This window comes from Molothrus aeneus, chromosome Z (assembly GCF_037042795.1).
Source record: "Molothrus aeneus isolate 106 chromosome Z, BPBGC_Maene_1.0, whole genome shotgun sequence".
NCBI lineage: Eukaryota > Metazoa > Chordata > Aves > Passeriformes > Icteridae > Molothrus > Molothrus aeneus.
In genome coordinates, this window is record NC_089680.1 from 9502920 (window position 1) to 9527559 (window position 24640).

Genomic DNA, 24640 nt, shown 5'->3' on the forward strand with positions numbered 1-24640 from the left:
TTTGGCATTTTGCAGGTCTGATGTCACTGCCCTTGGAGCCTGTTTAATCCCTGCCCAGAGGATGAGTTCAAATGCTGACCGTTCTTCTTTGATCGTCTGCATGATGCCGGTTGCTGCTCAGCTGCTGTCAGTTCCAAATTTCTATTAACATCTGAATTTTCCCATCCTCTCAGAATAATTCTCACAGCTTCACTTTTAAATAACTCAGAATAACATCCCCCCAGCTTTGTTCACCAGAGACACAGGAAATCTGTACATGTGACCTCACAGCTCTTGGTGCAAAAGCACTTGAAAGCACAAAGCACAGATGCGCTGATGCCAGCTCAGTCTCAAACTCCAGAAATCCTCATCAAGGACAGAGTGCAAGGCACTACCAGCCCCTACCACAGCCAGGGACCAGGTGATATCCACCCTTGCTTACTCCTTAGGAAACTGAACTACATTCCTTAGCCCAAGGGAGGTCACAAGCACCCTGTGCAGCACATGAGGACAGGCTCATGACATAACAGGATGTTACCATCTGCTATGCAACAGTTGGCTTTTGCTACTATGTATATGCTTTTGCAAATTATTATAAATTGTAACTACTTCTGTAGATACAGTGCAATTGTAATTGCTTTTGCGAACAGTGTACGTGAAACTGCGCCTAAAGCAAGGCTATCACAAGATGTAAGCGTGCTTGCAAAGGATGTATCACAAGATACAACCGCTCTTGAAAACCGTATAACCAAGACAGCACAGGCAGAGAACAAAATACCATAAAAGGAGTCTAAAGTGGCATCAGAAGACCACCCTGGACTGTCCCCCGATGGACTCTTGGAGACTGTAGCTGTTGACTTACACAATGCTGAGGCAACCGAAGGCGGAGCTGCAGTAAACTGGCTCCGAAAACATGCAAAGTCACTTGAGAAAGTAATGCAACTGCAACAGTATAAAGGATTGCTGGCTAAAAAAATTGAGTGAGCCTCTGGCTGCTGCCATGCACTCAGAGCTGCTACTTTTGCTTTATTGATCTATCCCTTATTATCCCTTATTAAACTCTTCAAATTTTGTGGAGTGGGCTTTGTTTCTCACCATGACATAAATACTTGTATAAGACAATCCCAAGAATGCCATGCAATTCACCTGAGATTTGGTGAAGATGGACATTCAGAAAGACACACAATAAGAAGGAAAAAATTGTCAGGGACTTGAACAAACCTCAACTCTGCCCAGATGCACCCCACGGACTTTGCCTGTAGTCCCAGGCAGCAGCAGCCCTGCCTACATGGATTCCTCCCAGCAAAGGATTTCATGGACATGATGAACCAACATTTGTCAAAGTCAGTCTCAGAGGATGAGATGAGATTGGGTCATCTCTTGAAATCCCTTCCAGACTTGCATTTTTTTACTTCCCTCACACAGCAAGCAGAAACACAAATGGTCAAGTCAGGCTGCAGCTGGACTAATGGCTAATTTCTGTTCTCCACAGTTACATCACTCTTAGTGACTCAACTTTCCTCCCAACTTGGCTCTTTCAAGCAGGCAGTCCTTTGGACCACAACATCATGCCTCCTCCCGCTTGAATCTGATCAACTTCAAAGTGCCTAGGTTACAAATAATTAAAATGTTTTAAAAGACAGTATGAATATTCTACTTGGATTAATTGCGAAGTGGGGGGCCCACAGGGGAAGGGTCATCTTATGTAACAGACCACAAGTGAGAATAGAGAATACAACTGGCAGCTTCCAGTGGGTCCCCACAGGCCGTTTTTTTCTCCACCATGAAGCCATTGTACATCAGGCAGCCTCTGCTGAGAGCGAGCCTACATCTGGAATAAACTAAGAGAGCTGCAGATCAGAAAGGGAGCGTGCTGCCAGCGCGACGTGGGGAAGCTCGCCTTCCGCCTGCTCCGAGTGCACACCATCAAACACTCCATTTCATAAGCACATCATTAATAAAACAAAAAGGAACGTTTTTCCTCCGAGTGTTGAGGAAAATAAATAAATAAATGAGCAAAAGACACTGGAGCCATTCTTTCCCCTGCTTCCCCTTCACTAGCTAATTGCAGGGGATTTAAAAGGGGTTTGACTTATTTTGACTGTGCTGTGTTCAAGAAGCTGCAAATCTGTATATACAAAAGAAAAAAAATTGCTTTGAAATCTTTCATAAAAGACAAACTTGGCAGGAGCAAGGTGTAAACAAATGGAAAACAGAAACACCGTAAGTAGTTAAAAAGCCAGACAGTAAAATAGAAAATGTAAAATAGTTGTCTATGAAAAAACACTTTCTGTCACAGCAGCAATTCAGACGAAGCTGATGCAAATACGTAACAATTTTAAAACAAAAACAGAGATAAGCCCTGATAAGAATATCAATAACCATGCAAAGTCTGTATGCACACACCGACTGACTGATATGGACCTGAATGCAGCCCATGGGATGACTCCCACCCTCAATTCAACGTGGATTTTTACTGTATGTCTGCAGGGACCAGTTCCCAGGGTCTCCCATTAGGAGCAGCAGAAGCAAGCAGTGAGTTCTTCTTCACCAGCCACGAAGCTGCTCTGGAAACATGACACATGAACAGAAAGTTCCAAGTTCCATGCATTACAAAAATTTACTTCGATAAGCTTCACAGCAGCTGGCAACCAGCATGGTGATCACAAGAGCTGAAAACCAGCACAAAATGTCCCAAACAGAAACGCATTACATTAGACCTGTAGTGCAACAAACCCTCTCTACATGAACAGGGAGAACATTGGGATGGCCCCAGCCCATGCCACTGCCCAGCATCCTTCACTGATGTGAGACCAATTAAAAGCACTGCTCCCAGCTCCCTGCCCCACCTTGGATCACATCATGCCTCCTCCTCCCACTATTCCTCATTCCCCAGCAGGCAGGTGGGACAGACAGATGCGTAGCTGGGGAATTAACTTGCACCATCACATACCAGGTGAGCAGCTTGAACGCATCAGTCTTAAGATACAGTCAAAAGCCATCACTCTTCACATCTCAGATATTAATGTGAATGACTCAGCACCAGAAAATCATGCCAAAATCTGATTTTTGCAGATTCATAACAAAACAATTATTTCATTAGTGGATAATGAGTGTATTTTTATCTGATCTTAGCCATGTTATTTTTAAGGCTGATCTGAAAGCAGGACCCCTGTTTTCATCTACTACCCTGAGTTTTGTTTTCTTTGTTGCACAAGCAAGCTAAACAACTCCAAGATAAATCAAAAGCAGGGGAGGGAAATAATCTTAAGTTTCTTTATCAATAAATTATTCCAAGATGGGAGTTCTTTGTCCATCCTTACTGCCTATGAAAGTTTCTTAATGCTGAACCACCAAAGCCTTTGGCTTCTGCCTCTGGGTGATGCAAGCCATACAGTGTGTCTCCTACACTACTTAAAAGAGGGGGGGAATCCCCAAACCCAACAGGAATCACACAGTATTGACAATATAAATTCTCCATGTCCTCAAAGCCAGAAGCACAGACACAGCTGTGATTTCGTTCAAGTGTTCATTTCTGATCTCACAAGTCCCCTTGTTTGGACAAACAGCCGCCAGACATTTGGCATCTTTTTACAAAAATGTGAGTACTTTCCCCATGAAAAGAGAAGTGTCCTAGGGGATGAAGTCTGGGGAACAGTAAAAAGCAAAACCATACCCCCCCTCCCCTCCCCCCCAAACACAAACACATAATTAAAATACACAAAACAGGCAGCACAGCAGAGTGGATGAAAATTTCACTACTTTAAGCAAGACTGTCGCCCAGGGATCCATCTCTCGAGACAGACTGCTTGTTGACATCATTTCCTTGGCAAAGGCTTTAAACATTTTATCAGCCAGTGCAAGCACCTGAACTATACCATCACCCCTCACAAAAACCTGCTGGAATCATTTGTCATCCTGAACCACCAGCATCTGGATTGCACCCCTCTGAACTGTTCCACTCTTGCCATCAGCTGAATCATTATTGAGAGATCAAAGGATTTTCTCCTCTGTCTCTGACCCTAGGGGGTTTCTGCCTGGCAATTGCCCCTGAGGAGGCTCAGGTTTTTAAGGGCTACAGGTGTTTGCACTCAACTGGGTACTGAGTACCCAGTCTCATGCTCTTGGTGGGCTTTTGGGAATGGCTGGTTGCTTAGTCTGAAGTTTCTCAGAAAACACTCTTGCAGCCTGCAGCAGATTAAAGCCCAGCCTAGGGTAGGTCACCACACACTGATGTCAGCTAAAGAGGGGTGTCTCACGGGGACTGGTATTACATCTGTCCACAGCAGGAATCTTTAGGATTTGCTCAGTGCTTTCAGCACTCTGCCTCAAAAATTAAGTGTATGTAGCTTTACAATTCCAACAAATGCCTGAAACATTGCAGCACCTAAGCAGACAACAATCCCTATTTTTAGGCATATCCACTTGATTTCAACTACTTGCACTTAATGATTAAAACATAAAATGGTGTGAACTTGAATTTCAGCTAAAGCTAGTCATTTGCATTTCAGTTCTGGGTTTGCTGTCTCTCTAATATGGCACACAAAATATTAAGGGAAAAGGCCCAAACAGCCACTTTCTCTGTGGGTGGGAAATGCTTTCATAGGAGGGTTTTCACCTATGGTTTATGATAGCTGAGTATGGCTGAGCCCTCCTGCAACAGAACCTCAAACATTCCCGCGCTGCCTTTGGGGATAGCTCATTTCCAAGAGTGAAGACCTCGTTTCAAGGTGACAGAGTAAAACCAACACATTGTAACTTACCCATTACCAGACTATCTCTACATCCAAGTACCCTTGGAAAATTCAGTACAAAAACAAGATAAAAGGACAGGTCGCTATTCAAAATTAAAGTCTGCAGCACAACAGCTGCAGCTATCACTTAAATCACAGAAAAGGCAGGCAGAATCTTAAGTCAGTTGAAAAAATTTGGCAGCAAGTGACTTAACCCCAGAAAATCGGGATGCTTGTTGTTTTATGGCAAGGTGGAACATAACTGGCAGCAAAAAATATTAACTGTAATTTCACTGCTAGTTACATCAAAGCACTTCTTAAAACCCCAAGCAAAAACAAGGCCAAGTTTTGTCAGTGCTGTACAGCTGCAATTAAAAGACAGCCCTTGTCCCTAAGAGAGTTTACAACCCAAAACAGACAACAAAGAGGAAAGACATGCTTATCACAGTGCACATTAAAACTTCAAGACAGTAGATAGCCCCAGGATCCATGTTAATGAAAGTTGGAAGAAAACACAACAGATAAAAAGATGTTAAGAACTGAATCAGATTCTGAGGAAGGCCTTTACATGACTACAAGTATCTACATTAACACCTAAACCCAGTGTTATTTATGTCTAAACTGTGCATCACAAGAATCCCATAAAAGCCTTGATGAAACAGTAATTACTGCTTAGGCTGCCAAAAAAAATTGATGTAAAGCAACTTAGCTTCAGTAGCTTCACTGGACTACCTTGCTCACAGCAAGCTATACAGTTTGGTACAGCAAAAGGGTGAGATTTTTTTTTTCCCATCAAGTTTAACAAAATAGTAAAATGCTTAAAGCCATTACATTATCTCAAGTCTCATGTTTTGATTCCTGTAATGTGCTATTAGCCTTCCTCTTCTGCTTGGCAAGATAAGGAACATTTTCCACTAACCAAAAGTCACGGTAATGCTGGCATTTACCAACACTAATTGGCAAGTACTGCTGTAGAATTGCTGTCAGCCTTCCCTAACTGCAAAGTAAAATGCAATTCAAAAGCATTCATTCCTACCCAAGATGAGCCACGTCAGTAAGAAAGCAATAATGGGCCCGAAGAATGAAAAGAGCTGCTGATAAAATGTACCATGCAGTACAAAAGCAAGTCCTGGCTGGTTCTCTACATACAGACATGTCTGTGTGCACCTGTATATGGGCTGACACGTCTGGAGAGGGTTGTGGTCCATGCAAGCTGGGCTCAGCTGGGCTGTAAGGGCAAAGCTGGCCAGGCAGGCCCACTGCTCTGGGGACTGAGACCAGAGCAATGGGGTAAACAGCATGGAGCCAAGATCCTCAACTACTGCTACAACCCAGACCTGCCCAAAAATCTCTAGGAGGCAAAGCATTAACATTTCCTTGCCTTCCCCTTTCTCTCCTTTTGTTAATAGATGGCACGCTGACTTCAGAAAAGCATCGTGCACAGTTTGCAGAACCACCAGATGCTAATCTGTTTCCATTCTGGAAAGGCATCCCACCACAGCCCCACCCCACAGTGCCACCACCACCCAGGACACCCTGAACTCCTCCTGTGCCATGTATCTTTGGCACTGGAAAAATACTGAAATGCACAGCCCCAGCTCCTCTCACCTGCCTCCCTTAACTATTAGAGCATTTTCACACTGCCTAATGTCCTTCACACAGTTTCCACTAGTCACTGATAAATTTGGATCTGGATTTCAAGACCTTAATAATTTGGATGCTTATAAAGAAGAGAATTCAAGGCCGTTCTGGGGGTGTCTTGTCCTTGCTCTTAACAGCTGGGTTTTTCAGGGTTTTCAGAGCATCCAGCTGAGGATGGAGGAAGCCAAGGTGGCTAGTCTGTTCTGGTATAACTCATCTTTGTCCAAGCTTCCTCTGGCTTCATCAGTGAAAGCCAAACCTGGCCAAACCTGAAAGCCAAACTTCTCATCATGCCAGCAAAACCTGGATCAGTTTAAGTCCCCTCTGACAACCAGACTCCAGCCCCTCACACTCCTAATCTGGTTTTTGCAAACCCCAGTCCTACTTCTGATCCCTGCCCATGCCAGCTGTATCTGGCCATCTCTGGGCACTCCTTAGGGGGCTGAAAAACAACAGAAATCAGTCCACAGATCTTCTAAAAAGACCAGGACAGAGAAACTGAGAACAAAACTGAGGGATTCTGTCCTACCAGTCAAGACAGTGAAACCACAGGCCTGGTATATTGAGTGGAAAGTTCACAGTTTCCTTTTCTTTATAATTTTTAGTGGGCCCCAGCAGCCCCTTCCCATACTTCTCTTCCATCTGTGCCTGTATAATCACCCTGCAAAACTAGACCCTGTCTGAGGCCACTGAATAGAAGAGGTAAACTTTGATATCTGTGTTTAAGCTCCCAATCTTCACAGGATATGATGGGTCATTACTCCAGCTCAGAGGCTGCCTAATCTTAAATCACTGCCCTTGACTCCCACTGCTGCCAGCCTGGGTCCTCTCCAAGGTCAGGTCTGCTTTCCAGATCTTAGAGATCTTCCTGTCAGGCAGATACACGGCTTTGCTGCTTTGAATCCCCACATTTTTAAAAGTCATTTAGGTTCATCCTAAAAACATTGCAGCATAACTTAACCACCTGTAAACATTAAATGCTGCCTACTAATTGACAGGTACAATATTTACTGAGGGTTACATACCAGCAGACAGCCTAGCAGATTTGTTTATACACAGTGATAGCAATGCCAAGTGCAAGGAGAGACAGATCAAGATCTGAGAGATGAAAGCAAGCCTGAATAAGGGGACTGGCACATGCACACAAACCAGTAACACAGGAATCTCCTGGCAGGTTCACTCGACAAACAGTATTCATCTCGCCTGTCGCCTCATGATCCAGCATTGCTGTTATGAGCAGCATGCACAGAGAAAATGGGAGACAAAATGGCAGAACAACCCCATGCTTGTGGGAGAAGCACCCTGAAAGCAAAAGGCATTGAAATGGAGCGTAGATGCCTCAAAGGCTCTCCCAGCACAACATCCCCAACATCCCCTAGGCACTGGCCATGAGCTAGCCACTGGGATCAGCACAGCAGTGGCTGAAGACATGCAGATCAACCCAACCTCTTCTCCCCTATTTCGGTTATAACTTCATTACAACTTCCTCATTTCCTACGGAGAGGAAAAAAAAGGAATTTTCCTGGATTCCACGTTTCAGTAAAGGTCCAATCTGCCTCCTGGGGTGGGAAAAGAGCAGTGGAGAGGAGGACCAGGGAGGTCCTCCCACGTCCATGCTGGTCCCTGAATGGCTTTTCAAAGCCTTTCCTCCCACCTGCAGCCATCTAGTCTGCCGCAGGCTGGGTCTCCTCCGACCCAAATAGCTCCCCAGGGGCACAGGGCTGACAGCTGTGGACATTCAATTAACCAACATGTGGAGGAGATGGTGAGCATGGGGCAGGCAGCAGGGATGGAGCTGCTTTCCCCACGGAAAGGGTGCCCTGCCAATGCACCCTGTCCCTGCTCGGGAGGAGATAACTCATCCTGAGGCTACGGGAGGTTTGGCTTGTGCTTTGAAGCCTGGAAGGAGGCTGCAACTTCTGACAGGACATCCTGGATGCTGTTTTCAAAAGGGTCCTGACACAACTGGATCTCACATGCCTGAGTACCAGGTCATGCTTTGAAAATGGAGCTGGAAGTGAGATCTGAGGCTCCCAAGTGTATTCACTCCTCACCTTTTTTCTTTATTTTAACAGGAAACAAATAATTTTAAAAATTTTATTCACTGCCCCTATTCAATACTTAAGAAACTTAATTAGGCCACTCATTACTCTGATAGCAGCTACCCCACAGATGTTGTAAGTGATGGGCCTCTATAAGCCCCCCTTGTCATTAAAAAGCAAAGGATGAGCTAGGCATGCTATTCAGGCTCCAGATATTCACATTTCTCCTCATTCAAATGTCAGGAAAATGTAATTAGTACTGACACAGACGGAGGTCATATTTCCAAGCAAAATATTAGGGGGGAAGGAAATAAAAAAAAAAAAGAGAAGCAATTTTACTAAATGACACTAGACCACAACTGAACAGATTACAGCTCTTGAATTTTTCCAGTGCCTCAGCTATGTTTTTACATTTCACAAAGCCATCCTGTATGTGCTTTGCATTAAAAAATTATTTATTGCTCACATTGATTCATATATGTTCTGAATTTAAGAATTTACTCCTCAGACCAAAATGATTCAAAAATCAAGGTAGCACTAGCACGAGATGGCTCTGGATCAAGAGTTTCTCTTTTTTTACACATATATTTTTGGCTTTCCGTTTCAAAAAAAAGTCTGATCAATTTCATTTACAACATGTGTTTAGACATCTTCAGAACAGATTCAAGAAGCCTTTATATGGACCAGAACTTTCAAAATGCCAAATGATTCATTTATTTATTTTCAAGCTTTTAATGTTTTCTTTCAGAATGACTACAGTTATGAGGCTTGCAAGAAGACACACACAAACACCCTACCCTTTCTGTGGCACCATAGAATCCAGCATGTCTCACTGATGCAAAGAGCAAGCTTTTGCAATTACACTTCTTTTAAAACCAGAGGTTTTTTAAATTGCTTTTAGCTCCTACAAAGTACTTTAAATTAAATTACTGTAACTTTACAACCACGATCACCACTACCCTGGAGTAGTGCTGAGGAGCACTAATTCAGAGGGTACGTTTAATTCCCTGCTTTTCTCAACAGAATTTAGTGATGAGATGTCCACTCACAGTGCTTTGTTACCAGCTTTGAAGTCTTAAAACCAAAACCAGCTGCTGCAGCCAGCCCCAAGCCCAGCAAAGCAGCCTTCATCTGTTTATACTATCAGTGCCTCTGGAAAGATTGGCAGACAGCGCTTCTGGTGATAGATGCATACTGAAACCTGATCAAGGCTTGGGTTATTTTACTCCATCCAGCAATGCTGCAATTCCAGACAGGCAACCCAAGATCTCCATTAGGACAAAGAGAGAAGCAATGAAAGCCCCGATCCCACTGTCGTCCCAAACATTAACAAATTGTCTATCTCATCAACTCTGAGCAAAATCCACAATTACTTTCATGTGGTTCCCAGACACTGGCCAAACAAGTTTCATATCACAAATACATGCAATGTGGTCTGGTGCATCAAAAAGGGAAGCTTCAATGCCAATGTTAACATGAATTGTAAGGTGACATTAAGTCCAGGCAGAGCTAAACATGAAGCTCCAAAGGACAAAAATTACCATCTTCTACTGACATCTCCTGCTCCAGTGTTATAGGGTCATCAGTTGTCTCAACAAAAAATCCTGAGGCCAACCCTGACAGGTCAAGAGATTAAAGGACCTACCCGCCATCAGAGATGGAGTATGACAGAGGTTTCCAACAATTACTATTTAACTCTCCAATCCTCCAGCTCCCCTGTTTTAGATGCCATCCCACAGCTGGGTGCCCTGACAGCTTGTCTTGTCACCTACAGGCTCAGCCCAAGGTCAGAGCATTGAAACCAGAGAATTGCTTGAGAAATCAACCCAATTTGCTTGCACACCTGCTGCTTTCTCCTCTAGAAGAATCAAATCAAACATACCTGGGCAGCCTGGTCCCCAATGTCTGGCATGCCATCATCCGACAGCCGGCCCCGGTACGGCGCCCCAGTGCCCTGGTGCTGCTCCTCCCCATTGCTCTCTGCTTCGGAGGTCTCTGGCTGAGCAACCTCCACCTCCATCGGGGTGCAGTGCCCGTTCCCGTGCTCCGAGCCCAGCTTCTCCTTGCTGTCCTTGCTGCCCGGTGTCCTGGTGATGACCCCAAACTTCCTCGTCCTTTTCCCATTTTGAGCAGCTCTGTCTCCAGGCTCAGGGCTGGGCTTGGCTTTGGGGTCGCAGCTGTTGCTGTTGTTGCCGTTGGAGGGAGGCAGAGGCGCTTTGCGCTTGATGCGGCGCAACATGATCAGGTAGACAAAGCCGCCATTCCAGCACTGCTCGGCCAGGTAACTGCAAGGAAAGGGATGTGTGAGAAGGAACCGCGGACCGCTCACCCTGCAGTGCCCACATCCCACCCCAACATCCCAACTCACTGCACCCCGTGATGTTCATGCACTGTCTCAGCCAGCTGATTACCTGGTGTATGGACAGGTTAGGATAACGCAAGGAATTGGCAAATACTCTTTCCTCAGTATCAGAAGAAAATACTGGGAATAATTAACAGTCCTACCAGCCACCCAGGCTGATCCCACCACAGCATAACATGACAGCTGATAAATGCCACTAGTTCACACGCCCTGACCTCCGTATCTACAGCGCAGCAACATGTAAAGGTGAAGTAAGGAAAGGAGAGCAGAGAATGTTCCCAGCAGAGTATTAAAATAAATATTTTCTAAAAAAAAATTGAAAATCAGGCAGAATTTATTTGTGCAGAAGCCCATAGAGCATCTGCATCTGAAATGAGCTTCCTTAATGAAACTAATCTTCTGCTTCAGCATATGTACATGCTTTGAAGGCCATTGGGACAATAAAAAAAATCAGCCACTAGGGTAAGCAGGCACAGCACCAATGGCCCCAGTACAGCAAGGCACAGCACTACAAGGCATCCCAGATGCTTTATAGAGATGTGGAAATCAGGTGGCTTTCCTTCATAAAAGCATATTCTAATCAAAACAGGGGCCAAGTCATCTCAGTTGTGCAAGGAGCAGCCCCCAGGTTCTCCTACCAGAGCAAAGCATCACTTCCCCTCCCAAAGTCTTGGGACATGCCTTGGAGGAATTAACATTTCTGCTTCAAACAAACCCTCTGTGACCTTACAGAAACTGCACCCACTGATGCAAAAGGGGAATCCAACTTCATGCTTCTTTTAGAAAAGGATATACCTCAACCCAAATTCTTCAAATATTTGGGTTCTGAGCCAAGGGTGTAACCAACTGAGAGTACAAACAAGCTGGAATTTGTATGTAGCAGGTTTGTATGTGCCCTTTCACACTAATTTAGGCCCCAAAACTATATTGCCTTTCTCACTAGTGAAGGTAGCATGAATTTCCCACAGCATTAAATAAGCCTGTGCTGCAGCTGCAATGAAATGAACTCTTTACTAATACAGACTAGTTGCTGAACCTACAGCTTTTAGAGGACATGAGAAACTAGGTGTGGAGTTGAACCGCAGATCATAAGAGAAAATAGCACAGCAGACAGAGGAGGAACCACTCAGGAGTCTGCCACCAAGTTTTTTCCCTCCCTGCTGCTTGTAGGCTAATTTTCTGTTTCCCTTTCTTAAAAGTTGTTTGGCCATAAAATAAATCCTTCAAACTTAATCCTGCACAGAGGTGACTTAATGGCAAAACAGGAAAAGCAGCTATGATAACCCCTGAAGCAAAGGAGTGAGGAAAGTACCCTCAACTACTTCAAGTAAGCCAGACCAGCCTGGCAGTGGCTGGAAGTAATATGATGGGTGTGTAGTCCAGGGACAAGGACTGGTATTTTCACTCTACTTCTTTGCAAAGCTACAATGTCCCCCACAGACAACACCGGCATTCAAATCACTTATATTTAATTAGGAAGACTGATGTTTAAATGAATACCACAACTAAATAACCTTAAAAGCAGCCCTGGAGCCACAGATGGAAGGACAAGTATGCTTGCTGTGCCAAAGTTCCCAATGAATACAAATTGAACTTCAACTCCCTGGACAGTCCTTTCAGTTTTCACCAGGCAATCCTTTTTTTCCTCCCTTTCCCCAGACATAAAGAATATTTAAATAAAGCCCTAAACCCATATTTTTCCAAATGGCTGAAAGCAGACAGCCAACAAGCCCTGCCAGTTGGGAAGTCTCTGCAGCAAAGGTCAACTGTCTGGGTGGCCACAAGGTGACACTTGGCTCTGGGAGACACGTGAAGCAGGCAGGACCTGAAGGGTTAGCATAGAAAAAAAATCCTTAGCTAACATGGAATTATTTCTGATTATCAAGTTAAAAGAAGAATTCTTTTAATCAACTGAAAAGGGGCAATTCTGTTCCAGAAACAATATGGGCTGCCTGTTTTTCACATTTATCTTTCAACTCAAATTTCAAGGCAGCCAGTAAAGTTGATTAAAATTCATGACTTTTGCTTGCAGCAATACCAGTGCACTCTGATCCATCACACATAAGCCTGATAGCACTGCTTCTCTTGGCACATGGAAACAGGAAAGCAGCTCCTCTTCCCATAGTCGTGTGCCTTATGTGGGTGCTGCCCACCCTGTCTTTATGCAGTGTCAACTCTGCCTGATTTGTTTCTGTGCAGGTGCATGTATATGGCGCTTTCTGAAACACCAATCTCTGAACTAATTACTGATGTATTTTTTAATGCCAGCAACCAAGTACATGCATATCAACCACTTGATTTAGGAAGTACGACAAACAAGAGGGAACTTCACATATGTCCAAATAAAGTAATTCTAAAGAGGCAAAAATAATTTACTATTTCACCTCCACTCATGGCCCATTTATTCTGTTCATAAAGTGTAAAGATGTAAGAAAAAAGGGAGGGTTTTTTTCCTATCCACTCTTCATACACAATCATCCCTCCAGTCTGGAGCAGGGTTACAGCAAGTGGTTATAGATGCAGCTGCACTGAAGTCAGCAGAGCTGTGTTGATTTACTCCACATGTTGAGATGGCCTGCATGTTCCATGCATGCAGCCTGTAGTAACTCATGGGCTTATGTCTTGAGTACTTCTCAGCAGTTCAAAGAATACAGTAAGTCTCCACACACACACAAAAAAGTGTTCTCTGGGTCAGTGAGCAGTTACCTTTGCATGGCACCAAGTCACTGCATACACTGGATCATGTCAGGTATTTCCAGACAGGCTAAGTCCTGCTGGGAGCAGGGATGCAGTAAGTGGCACCATTATCTCAAGAGTTTCTTTCAAACCAAACACCAGGAAAACTAGCACTGATAGAACACTAAACTCATAACACAAGACAGGAGACAGGTCGAAAATAATATACTAAGAAATTGTGGTCATTTTATTGTATTGCCCTTCCAAGGTGGGGATGATAACCAAGGAGCCTGATCCACCTGCAATTTCTGCTAAGTACATGCCAGCTACTTGGCTGGATTCCTTTTCCTTCACCATTTCTTTCCTGTTTAAGTAAAAAGCAAAAAAATAAACCACAAGGGAAGCACAGCAAGCACTCAACACTGTGCAAGGAACAGGTAAGGTTGTATTAAATGAGTGAGAACCTTCATATTTTAAATTGTTTTCTATCAATCCAGGAGCATCCCATGCCAGAAGGGGATAGTGGGACACACTCAATAAAATGTAATTATACAGTCTCTGGACAGCAGAAAACTGCAAAAATATGGAAAGTACCTCAAATCCCCCTTCTCAAGGGGTTTGAAGTGTGCAATGCACAATGCAGAAAAGCCTTTTTTTTTTTTTTTTTTTTTAGATTTGGTCCCTGTAGAGCACTTGCAGAGATTTTTGCAATCAATACACCAAGAGTGTCTCCGGCAGGGCAGGATCAGAGCTGATGAGTATACACAACAGCTCTCAACACAGATGTGGGGAATCAACAGCAACTTCCCAGTTGTCACTGAGTTTGAACATAGACCTCAGCTTGGATGGAGAAGGTGCGTGGACAAAAAGCATCCCTAATTCAGCTTTGATTTATATAAATTTATTGGAAAATGAGATTCTCTGTTCTCACGTTGGTTTGCAGAGGCTTTGGTGAAAGCTTTGGATCTCATACACCAGCTAAGAAACCTTGAGCTGCCACCAAATCACAACATATAACAAATCCTATTATCACTGATTTTAAGAAGAGATTTTACTAGCTGACCATACATCTGTCAGAATCAGTTACCAAACCAGAAGAGGAGATGCAAGAGATTTTACTAGCTGACCATACATCTGTCAGAATCAGTTACCAAACCAAAACATATTGCCAGCAGAACACCCATCCACACTTTCTGTATTTTCCACTCTTTGCAAGGTAGTGTCAAATCTCCCCAGCAGAGCTGGGAGTCCCCTCAGACACTGCAGCATCATCTCCACAAACAGGATCTAAAAAAAAATCACTGAAATATTGGCTTGGAAACATTTCCCACTGGCATGCTCAGAAGGAAGGACCACCCAGCTGCTCCAGCTGCTTTGATCTCACCATGGCACCAGCGCCGGTAAAACCCCAACCCATATAAGATGTAACCCTTAAGCAGTGGGGAAGACTAGTTCTTCTCTCTAGTAGAGAAACCATGAAAATGTTAATAATCCTTAAAACCAGAAAAAAATTGGTTTAGACTTGAAACAGAGCTGGAAAGTTACCTCTCGCAAAGCTTAACCACAGGCTGGAAAATGCAACCTGTAGCTGGTATCAAGGGACATTTAATACCCTTTTTGTATCAGAGCTATAAAGACAGAGACACACATTCACTTCCTTGGGAGACTATTTTGAGTTATTCAGGCAAATCCCATTTCTCCCCTACACAGCTGAACTGACTGCTGTGATCATAAAAACTGATAAACTCACTGAGTTTATTCCAACCTCCCTGGCACACATGTGAAGTGTCAGACTCGGAAATAGTGTCTTCAACTAAGACAGTAATTTTGTCCTTTTATATATATATATATATATATATATATATATATAAAATATATATATATATATATTCGAGTGTGTGCATGTATAAATATAAAGGTTTTCTGACTTGACAAGAGCATGCTGTGACAAGCTCTCTGTCACATCCTATCTCGCTTTAACAAATACAGACAACCACACTGAGCCATGGAAAAATCAAAGCAGATCCAGCAGCCATAAGAAAGCATCTGGATCCACTTTAGGGTCAGAAATATTGAAGTATGTTTATTTTACACTAATAACACTATTTAGCATTTCTCCAGAAACCTTCATCCTGATAGATCAGAAAGTGCTTTGGAAATGATACACACAGAGTATCACTGACATCTTGCCAGCCACCCCATCATGCAGCTCACCAAGACAGAAACTGAGGCAGAAACTGAGCAGAAACCTCAGTCAAGACGACCACTTTCAGAGCCCCTGCCTAGCCCTCCCGAGACCTATAATGTCCTTTGCAGGACAGACAGACCATTTTTATGCTCTTCTCTGAAGGACTTTGGCGTGGTAAAATGTCTTGAAACTCAATCTTCTTCAGGCTGGAAAGATGAAGGGCAGTGCAGATCCTCGCAGAACTGAAACCTCCAGACCCAAGGGGGATTTTAAAAGCTAAACTTAACATTTCTCCATGATGTCTGCAAAGGAGCAAACTTGCTTTTCAGGTAAGGCAAATTAATGACTAACAGATAGTGACTGATGATCCTGATGAAACCCTCACCTCCCTGCTGTCACTGTGCAAGAACATCCGTCCCACTAAGGACTGATTTTGGCAAGCACCAATGGGAATTTTCCACAGATTGCCACGTCTTCAGCCAAGAGTCAGGCTTGTCTTAATGTCTGCAGGCAAAAGGGAACACCAACCTACAAAGACCAGGGCAAACCTTGCTACATATCCAAGCTTGCAAGAGGTTCCACTTCCTGAGAGCTGCAAGGACACCTGATGACCAGCCCTCTCATGGACCTCCTTGGAGGATTAAGCTCTCCAGCCATAATTTATTTTAGCAGAAAGCAACAGTGTTGGCAAACCTGGCTGTTACTTCAACATAGTCTTGGGCACAGAGCTGAAGCACACCAGGAATGAGCTTGATCCAATATCTCATCACCAGCAAGCCCTTTCCTGCCCCAGGCTCTGCAGGCAATGGCACAAACAAGGGACACAATGTTCTCTGCCTCCCTTAATAAACTTGAGGAAAGGCAGAAAGGGCAAAGGAGAAGTCAGCCATGGAGCTCAGCTACTAATCACACCCAGGGGGAGCATTCAAACAGCACAGAGAACACAGAAGGTGCTCCCATCTCCCTTTTCAGGATGAGCAACCCTCAACCCTCAGCTTGTGGCTAAGGTTAAGCAGCAACAGCCTTAAGTCTCACAGCAGCCATGGCTCTCTGTGGCACACTGTGTTTTTCTCAGGATAGCCTAATTGGCAGCTTTCTGAAAAACAAAACTGAATCCAGTGTGTCTATGGCATGTTTTTCACAATTAAAATTATAGCACGTAATGCAACTAGATTTAGCACAATTTTGAAGAACAAACAACTTTGGAATATAAATTTCAAGGTATATTTAATAAGGCTGGCAGGAGGCCTTAGGCACGCCCTCCTTGCTCACTCTGAAATCCCGAACTTTGAGGAATGGTGGAAAGGGAGTGGAGGGAGGATTGCTGCTGTACTTCCATGGACTCCGTGTCTGTCTACAGCTTTTTCTGGAAGATGGAATTGTGACACAGAACCAAGATAAATTCTGGTGAGACACCTCACTCCACCTGGTATCAACGCAATGATGTGGCTTTGAATTTGGGAAGACTGAATTCCTTTCCTCTTCCTGTACTCTACATCCCTGACAGCAGCCCAGGCAAGTCTTTCCATGGAAAGATAGGGCCAACAACATGGCATTCCACAGAGTTACTGTAAGGTCTGAGGTGGTGAAGCCACTGGATTTAAATACTGCAGTTTCACAATCAACTTATATCTGGGATCAGCCTACACCAAATAGTACTACAGCTTTCCTCCCACCCCATATCCTGCCTGCTCAGGTGCTGGCACAGTCATGTGGGCAACAGTACAAATGAACCCAAGGAGGGAAACAATCCAGCTTGAAAATAACCCAACCACAGCAAACTTTTAAAAACTCAGTCCTCAAGATGAGGATTTTAAACACAGACGACACCCTCATCTCGTCCCAGGAGCACAGAGGCAGGGAAAGGAGAAGAATGGCAGTGGCAGAGGACCACACTTCCACTCCCACCAACAGCCCTCACCTACACAGGGCTGAGACGTGTGGCCGCAGCCCAGGGCAAGGGAGTTGCACACACCTTTCAGACAGGAGCAGTGTCTGGCTTTGGCTGCACGGCATTCACACCTCCCATTTCTAAAACCCAAAGGACAGCCACTCTCTCCACACACAAGGAAGCCCAGCTGAATCACATCCCCACCACAGGTGGGGGAGCGAAGACCATTTCAATTATGCTGGCACCGCACAAAACTCGCATACTTCTGGCCTGAACATTGATGAAATGCTTCAAAAGCATATGCAGGGCTTCAGGAGACCAACAAGCAGAGCAGGGACCCCCAGATTACACTGCACGTGGAAAAATTATGTGAATGGCCACACTGATCCCTCTCTTCTCCCAGAACAAAAAACTGAACAGGATGACTTGAGGAGCTTTATAAATTCTCCACACCTGAGGATCCCCCAAAGCTCTGACAGACACCTCAAATCTAGCATATTTTGCAGCTGCAGGCATCATAAAATCCTTTGTGATTTGCTGATGTATGGCTGTGCTAGCAGAGCAGAGCAGTGATGCTGCATTCCAACTGCTGAGATTTTGGACTCAAGCATTACAGAGATCCTGATCTTAGTGAACATGCAACTTCCACATCTGCATTTACAAGTCACAGTAGACAGAAACACATGGTGCTTTTTGGGTTTGGGTCCTAGAGACAGACTAATGGGTGTTAAGGAGCCAAATTCTTTTTGTTTCTTGGTTAGTGGCAGAGTGTACAAACAGAAGTGGGCTAATCCAAAAACCATCCTGGCTCCAATTTGTTAGCTCATAGCTCTGCTGCCAACACACATTCTGCTGGATATGCAGCCACATTCACAAATATAACTTCCAGTTATAATATACTAAGCAATTTAAAGCGGCTAGTTATCAATTTAAAAATTACAAAAACCTTGGCTGTAACAGGCCAAAATGATACCAAGTTTCACGTGGGCATTATCACCTGTGTTTACTGAGTGACCTATGATGTGTTACTGCTGATCAGGTACAGTCTCTCCCACCACAATGACTTCCTTTAGAAAACAAGATCCTGGAAGCTCCAAACATTGTCCTGTGCAACTCCTCCCAGTTTCCAATGGCCCCCTGTACAACTGATGTTTCACTGAGCACTTAAGAGGCAGGCTGAGTTTTACACCTCTTCTATGCTTTTACCGAAGAAGGCATCAAATTCCCTTTCTCTGGAAGCCCAGAGGTCGATCTCCTCTTTCCTGCATGACATATTGTTCCTACCAAGGTATAAGACTCACTCCATACTGGAAAGCCCAAACAAGCCCATTTGCAAAACATGGAGCAGAATCATAGAACACTCTGAGCTGGAAATTTCCAACTTTTTGAGTTGGAAAGGATCCAACATGGATCCTTGAGCGCAATTCCTGGTCCCGCACAGGACACAATCCCAAGAATCACACCATGTGCCTGAGTTAAGTGACCAAAATAAACCACCCAGCTGGAAAGCATACATGCCTCACACGAAGGAAGAAGGAAGAGGGTCAAAAGCCATCCATGTGTGACCCATGTACAAAGTACCTCCAGTGTGTGATGTTGCTGCCACTTCACCCTGAATTCTCAAATCTTGTCACTGTGTTTACACCTCGCCACCCTGTTTCCAGGGCTTCCTGCCTTTCCTCCATGCTATTTTAGGATCATCCCTCTAAAACAACCGCTTTCTAAGCATCCAGCTCACATCCTTCCCTCTTCCTCCCTGCAAATCTTTTATCTAATTCTGCCCCCAGTTTCAAATCACACCAGGAAGCAGTGACAGCCAGGAATAGATTTAACCGGAGAGAAATGGTTTGTACTCAAAACTGAATGAGTTCAGCACAGACGATATTCTTTACCATAATCCAGGAATTTTGCACAGACAGAGCTGCCAGGGAGGATGCCACAAAAATTTCCATGTGTGATTTTGACAACTCCCTGATGCCAAGCTTGCTGGTGGGAGGGCTGCAAGACCATGGGGTCTGAATCTGCCCCCAACCAGTGCTGCTACAGCATCACAGGGAGTGCTAGTGGCAGGTACAGGCTGTTTATGGGAGGTGAGATCACCCCTTTGCCTATTTTTCCTCATGCAGAAATTATCACAAATGCCCAAAAGGTAAGAGAACAAACACATCTCACTGAAATACCTTTTATTTCAGCAGCAAAATTTTACAATGGTATCTCAAATGAGAGGAGAAATAAAAAAAAACATGAAATAAAACAAAATAACAATCTCTGCAACACTGTTTTGGCAAATCACATTATTTAGGTTTTAACATTAGTTGTAATTCCCAATGTACCTCTTTCCACTAAGAAGTGAAGGTTTGGATGTCTGCAAGCAATGAAAATGAGAGCCAGAAAATTTAATCAAGTCTACTTTACAGCAGGAAGCAGTATGCTGGGTTAGAAGAGACTTATTTCCAACGCTATTGCAGGCTCACTTGAACTCCTGAGAGGAGCCCTATTAACAGAGAGAAGCCAGGCTTCAAATAACCCTGCAACTGCTGGGGGGCAGATAGGGAAGGAACAAATTCACAGCTCTCAGATTTATTTGAGGGGGCCAATTCTAGCAGCAAGGGCTACTCGCCTTCAGAAGACTGCTTGGCTTTGAGCATTTTCCAGGATTCTTCCTAATACTGAAAATGGTAGCTACTTAAATCAACTGCTTCCTCTTTCCTGTTATTCAACATCCCCAGATCTTGCAATTTGACCACAAAGCTAAGAAATGTGTATTTGAGATGAGAAATACAGCTCTTCACTAACAGCAAAATGGAAAACCGAACACTCCATCAGAGCAGGGGAAAAGTTGGAAAGTATGATCTGACAATACTGCAAGAAACCTTAAGAGGTGGGAAAGAGCCTGAACTCATACAAATGTACCCATACATACATTACTTTTTGTGATTTCAATTCAGTTAGGCCCAAGGAAGAAAAGGAGTGAATTTTCCACAAGTGGAGAGACTCTCAACATGCCCAGCAATGCCGTCACCCACGGCCACAATGCTTACAGGCTGCCCAGACTCAGCCCTCCCAGCCTGTCAGCATTTCCTTTCACTTGCGCCCACTCTTGCAAACAATAATTTTGCCTTTTGAGAGCCATTGCCTGCAGGGACAGGAGGTTTATTTAGCTATTTAACCTCACTGTTTTGCTCTCTGCAGTGGGGACCGGCTGCACGCACAGTAAATTCTGGGGATGAACTGCTTTCGGCTCTGACTATGGGCTTGCTGAACCGTGCTTCCCCTGCGTGCTGGGACAGGTTTCCAACCATAATAAACCCTGCACAAAGCACCATCTCTTGCTCAACAGTTTCCGTCAGTCACACCAAACCCTTTCCCTCTCCCACTGCCTAAACACATCTTTGATATTCCTGCTGTTTGGTCAGAATAAAGGACTCGCCCTTTCTAAAACAAGCAAACCATGCTGACACTCATTCAGTTTTACAATTCCCCATGAGAACAAATATTTCCCAGCGAGCTGCCCAGTGATGGGGCTGAGGTTACTTATGCCCAGGCAAGTGCACTGCTTGCATTCAGGCACTTCACCAATGGACGCTCGTGATTCCCATCCGGAAGCAGATCACCAACAAAAGAGCAGCATCTACCAAGTTGCTGAGGCTGTCACTGACCCAGAGGTCACACCTGCTCAGGTGACAATTGCCCCCAGGATGAAACCTCCACCGACACTGCACATCCCCAAAATCAAATGCTCAAGTAAATTTTGGGAACTACAGCAGGTCTCTGCAAAACAGTCTGCAAGGCAGGAATTGAACAATGCCAGATATACATGTGCCTATCTGCCTGTAGGGAGTTTGCCTCTTTCCATGGATCCTCACATAAACAAGCTGCTAATTACATTCCTCACTTTCTGTTTTTACCACAGTGAGTTTGAACGAAGCCAAAAGGGACAAAAATTAAGGAACACACATGGCAGTAGCCATAAACATTTCCCAACTTTCACTTGGTTTTGCAACATGAACAAGCCAGACATGCCCTCCTTGGAGGGCCCATGGATTAGAGCCTGCAGATGACTTCAACCTCCCAACAAATGCTTTGCACACAGTGGAGTTTCTGGATTTAATACAGATCTTGCAGGCTGTTGTAACCACACTTCCAGCTACAAAACACACAAGCATCCCTCTGGCAGGCCACGATGCAAACTAAAATCACAGAAACTGCCTTGAGACAGTCCTCACCAACACCCCTGGAAGTGAAGATTATTTCAACAGTCAGGAGGGTGGATAGGACTCTGCTTTCTGCAGCTATCCACATAACTGGCTTTTCCCAGCATCAAATCAATCTTCCCCAGCTGCTTCTGCAGCCAAAACTCATCAGGATTTGCCCGAAGTTGTAGCTTCATTAGATGCTGCCAAATACAACACAGGTGCAATTCAACTTGGAACATGACAGCAGAGTTAAATGTATTTTTTAATTAAAACAAATGGGAGATAGAAAGCTCTCACACTTCATCCCATGTCAGGATACCACCCCACAGCTTTTCTGCCCAACTTTTTTCTGCCTCACACCTCTATCAAACCATGACAACAGAGAGAGTTGTTCATTGATTTGTGCTCCTCATGGACTCAAGAGGAGCTGCCTGCAGCCCCAACCTGAGCTCTGAGCAGGGGCTGATCCAAAAGGTGTCTGCAGGTGCACCAGCCCAGTGACTAAGGACAAAATCTATGACCACAGAAGCAGGTAAGGGCAGGCATCGCTGCACACCACCCCAGCTGAGCAAAGTCCCTGTCACAAGCACTGGGACATGCTCCTGCCTAAGCAGGGGGGACAGTCCCATAGGAGAGGCATCACCCAGAGCTGCAGACCCCACTGTGGTGGGGTCTGAGCACCTCCTGGCTTGTAGGAAATGCTTGGTGCTGTGGTACCAGAGGCATTAGAGTCAGAAATACTCCTGGGAGCCCAGTGAAGAGCTCTGCCAGATGGTGAGGAGGTGCAGCACCAGTCCTGCTCACCTTGCACAGTGCAGAAGGGAAGATGGCCAGGGGCATCCCTTCCCCTCCAGCTGCCAGACCCTGAGGCTATAACGGGTCTGTTTTGCTGTTGGGGCATTGCTGGCCCATGGAAAAGTCAGAGCCAAGGGAATTAAGCATACAACACTCTGCACTGTGGCTGTACTTCCCAATGCATCACGCCATCAACTTGATCATCCAAAGTGACACAAAACAAGAATGACTGGCCTCCTTTTTTTCTTTTCCCTTTCTTTCCCTTTTTTTTTTTTTTCTTTTTTTAGATTTTACAATCCACCCAGAAATCTGCAGCTCTGGCATGAGACAGACCAGCACCACGTCACAAGAAATCCCCTGTAAGCCTTTTGATGACTTTCATCTATTATTCACTTACTGCAAATCCTTGCCATTAACAAACTGCACTAAGGGAATCCGAACTTTCAAAGCCACAAATCTCCTAATAACTACGGCCGCTTTATACATGCCTAGGATTAGCCATGTCATCTGGTTAGAAACTCAAAGCTGCTCTTCATTATTGGATTCAACCTGCCTGCAAACAGGGAACAGACTGGTAACACTGCCCCTGATTTCAATGATGCGGAGGCAGTCATTACCTGACATCCCCCTCCTGGGCACATCCAGCCCAGTGGCACACATTCATGCTGTGCTACTGTGCCAAAGACCCAGAAACCTCCCTGGAGCACAGTGACACCAACCCTGGCAGACAGCACAGGAGTAAGCCTGAATCCGAGCACACTCAGCTTCAACTGGCTCCTGGTATGCAAACTGAAGGCAGTTTTACAACTATCTGCCCTGTAAATTAAGAATGCCTTTAGTTGCTTTGAAAAATAAGAGCTTATTTAGTCAATACATCGGCTTCTTCAAAGAGCCTTCAAACTAATTAGCCATACTGAGTTACTATGAAAATACAGAGCTTGCACTCAATACTCTTGATGATAACAGAGCTGGCGCTTTGGTACTGAAGCTATAGAATTAGCACAAACTTCATCAGATGCATTTTCCTATAGGCTTCAAATTATATTTCAAACTGAATATTTTCCTTTCCTGCGGTGGATGTGGGAATTCACTTAATTCATTTGTAAGTTCAAAGCAATAATGATTTTTAGCCCATGTGCAGATTCAAGAGTTTGAATATTCAACAGTGACAGCACGAGGGGATGGAAGACAGACACACAAGAGAAGACAAAGCTGCAGTAAAAAAAGTAAAGAGGGAGAGTAAAAAAAAATAGTTGCTGTACTACAGATGAGCTGTACAGCTGTTCCAGTTCAACTTTCACAGGACAGAGAAGTGGGGATTGCTTAATTTAATGCAAAGGGCACACTAGCCAGAGGCAAACCCTCCCTCATCGATGCAGACAGGCTGTCAAGCAAAACAAAGTTTACAAATCCCCACAAGATATGCAAAGGGCAGAGAAGTAGACTGCAAGGCTCACAAATTTTAATTCCAAGAGTTCTTGCCCATCCCTGCTTCTTAAAGAGCGGGTTTACTTGGCAGATAAGCCTTTGCTTCTTAAAAAAAAAAAATCAAAAAAGTAAAGCAAGTCAAAGGCAACAGCATCATAGGAAAAGAAATTTCCCTTTTTTCTGACTTCCATTTATCTGCTTTACATGCAGGTTTACTTACAGCAGAGACCAGCAGGGATGCATCCGAGGGCTCAGCACCACCGGCACTCCCTACAACCCCAATCCCCCCTCCTCTCCTGCTCCTCCTCCACTCGCGGCGCCACCCAAAGCACCCAGCTCTTCCACCAGCTCTTCCAGCTCACTTCCCCTCCCCAAGGGAATCGACACTGCTTGCTCCAAAGGTGTGACAAATCGTAATTCTGAATTTCGGGGCAGAACCTGGCAGCAACTACGGGGAGGGGAAAAAAAGCAGCAAGTTCTGACAGGGGAAGCAAAAATTACCATTACAAATCATCACAACAACTTCATTATTAGTTTATAACATGCCACATAGCTGATTTCCTTCCCCTCCTCTTCCTACACTTTCACTGACTGTATTGATTGGACTTGTCAGCATGTTCTCACATAAGACTGAATTCAATTAAACAAAATACAACCAACAAGCCAGCAGGTATTGGATGTTTGCTTAAAAAAACCCTCAAGTAGCAAC

At 44.5% G+C, this 24640-nt stretch overlaps 1 protein-coding gene across 1 annotated transcript in view; it reads right to left on the reverse strand.

The window, feature by feature from the left end:
• The window catches only part of PDZD2 (PDZ domain containing 2), a 137589-nt gene that overhangs the window by 57589 nt on the left and 55360 nt on the right, over positions 1–24640 (reverse strand). Inside the window, exon 2 of the mRNA XM_066569531.1 lies at positions 10278–10680. Coding sequence (XP_066425628.1) covers positions 10278–10680 — 403 coding nt within the window. The remainder of the gene's footprint in view (positions 1–10277; positions 10681–24640) is intronic.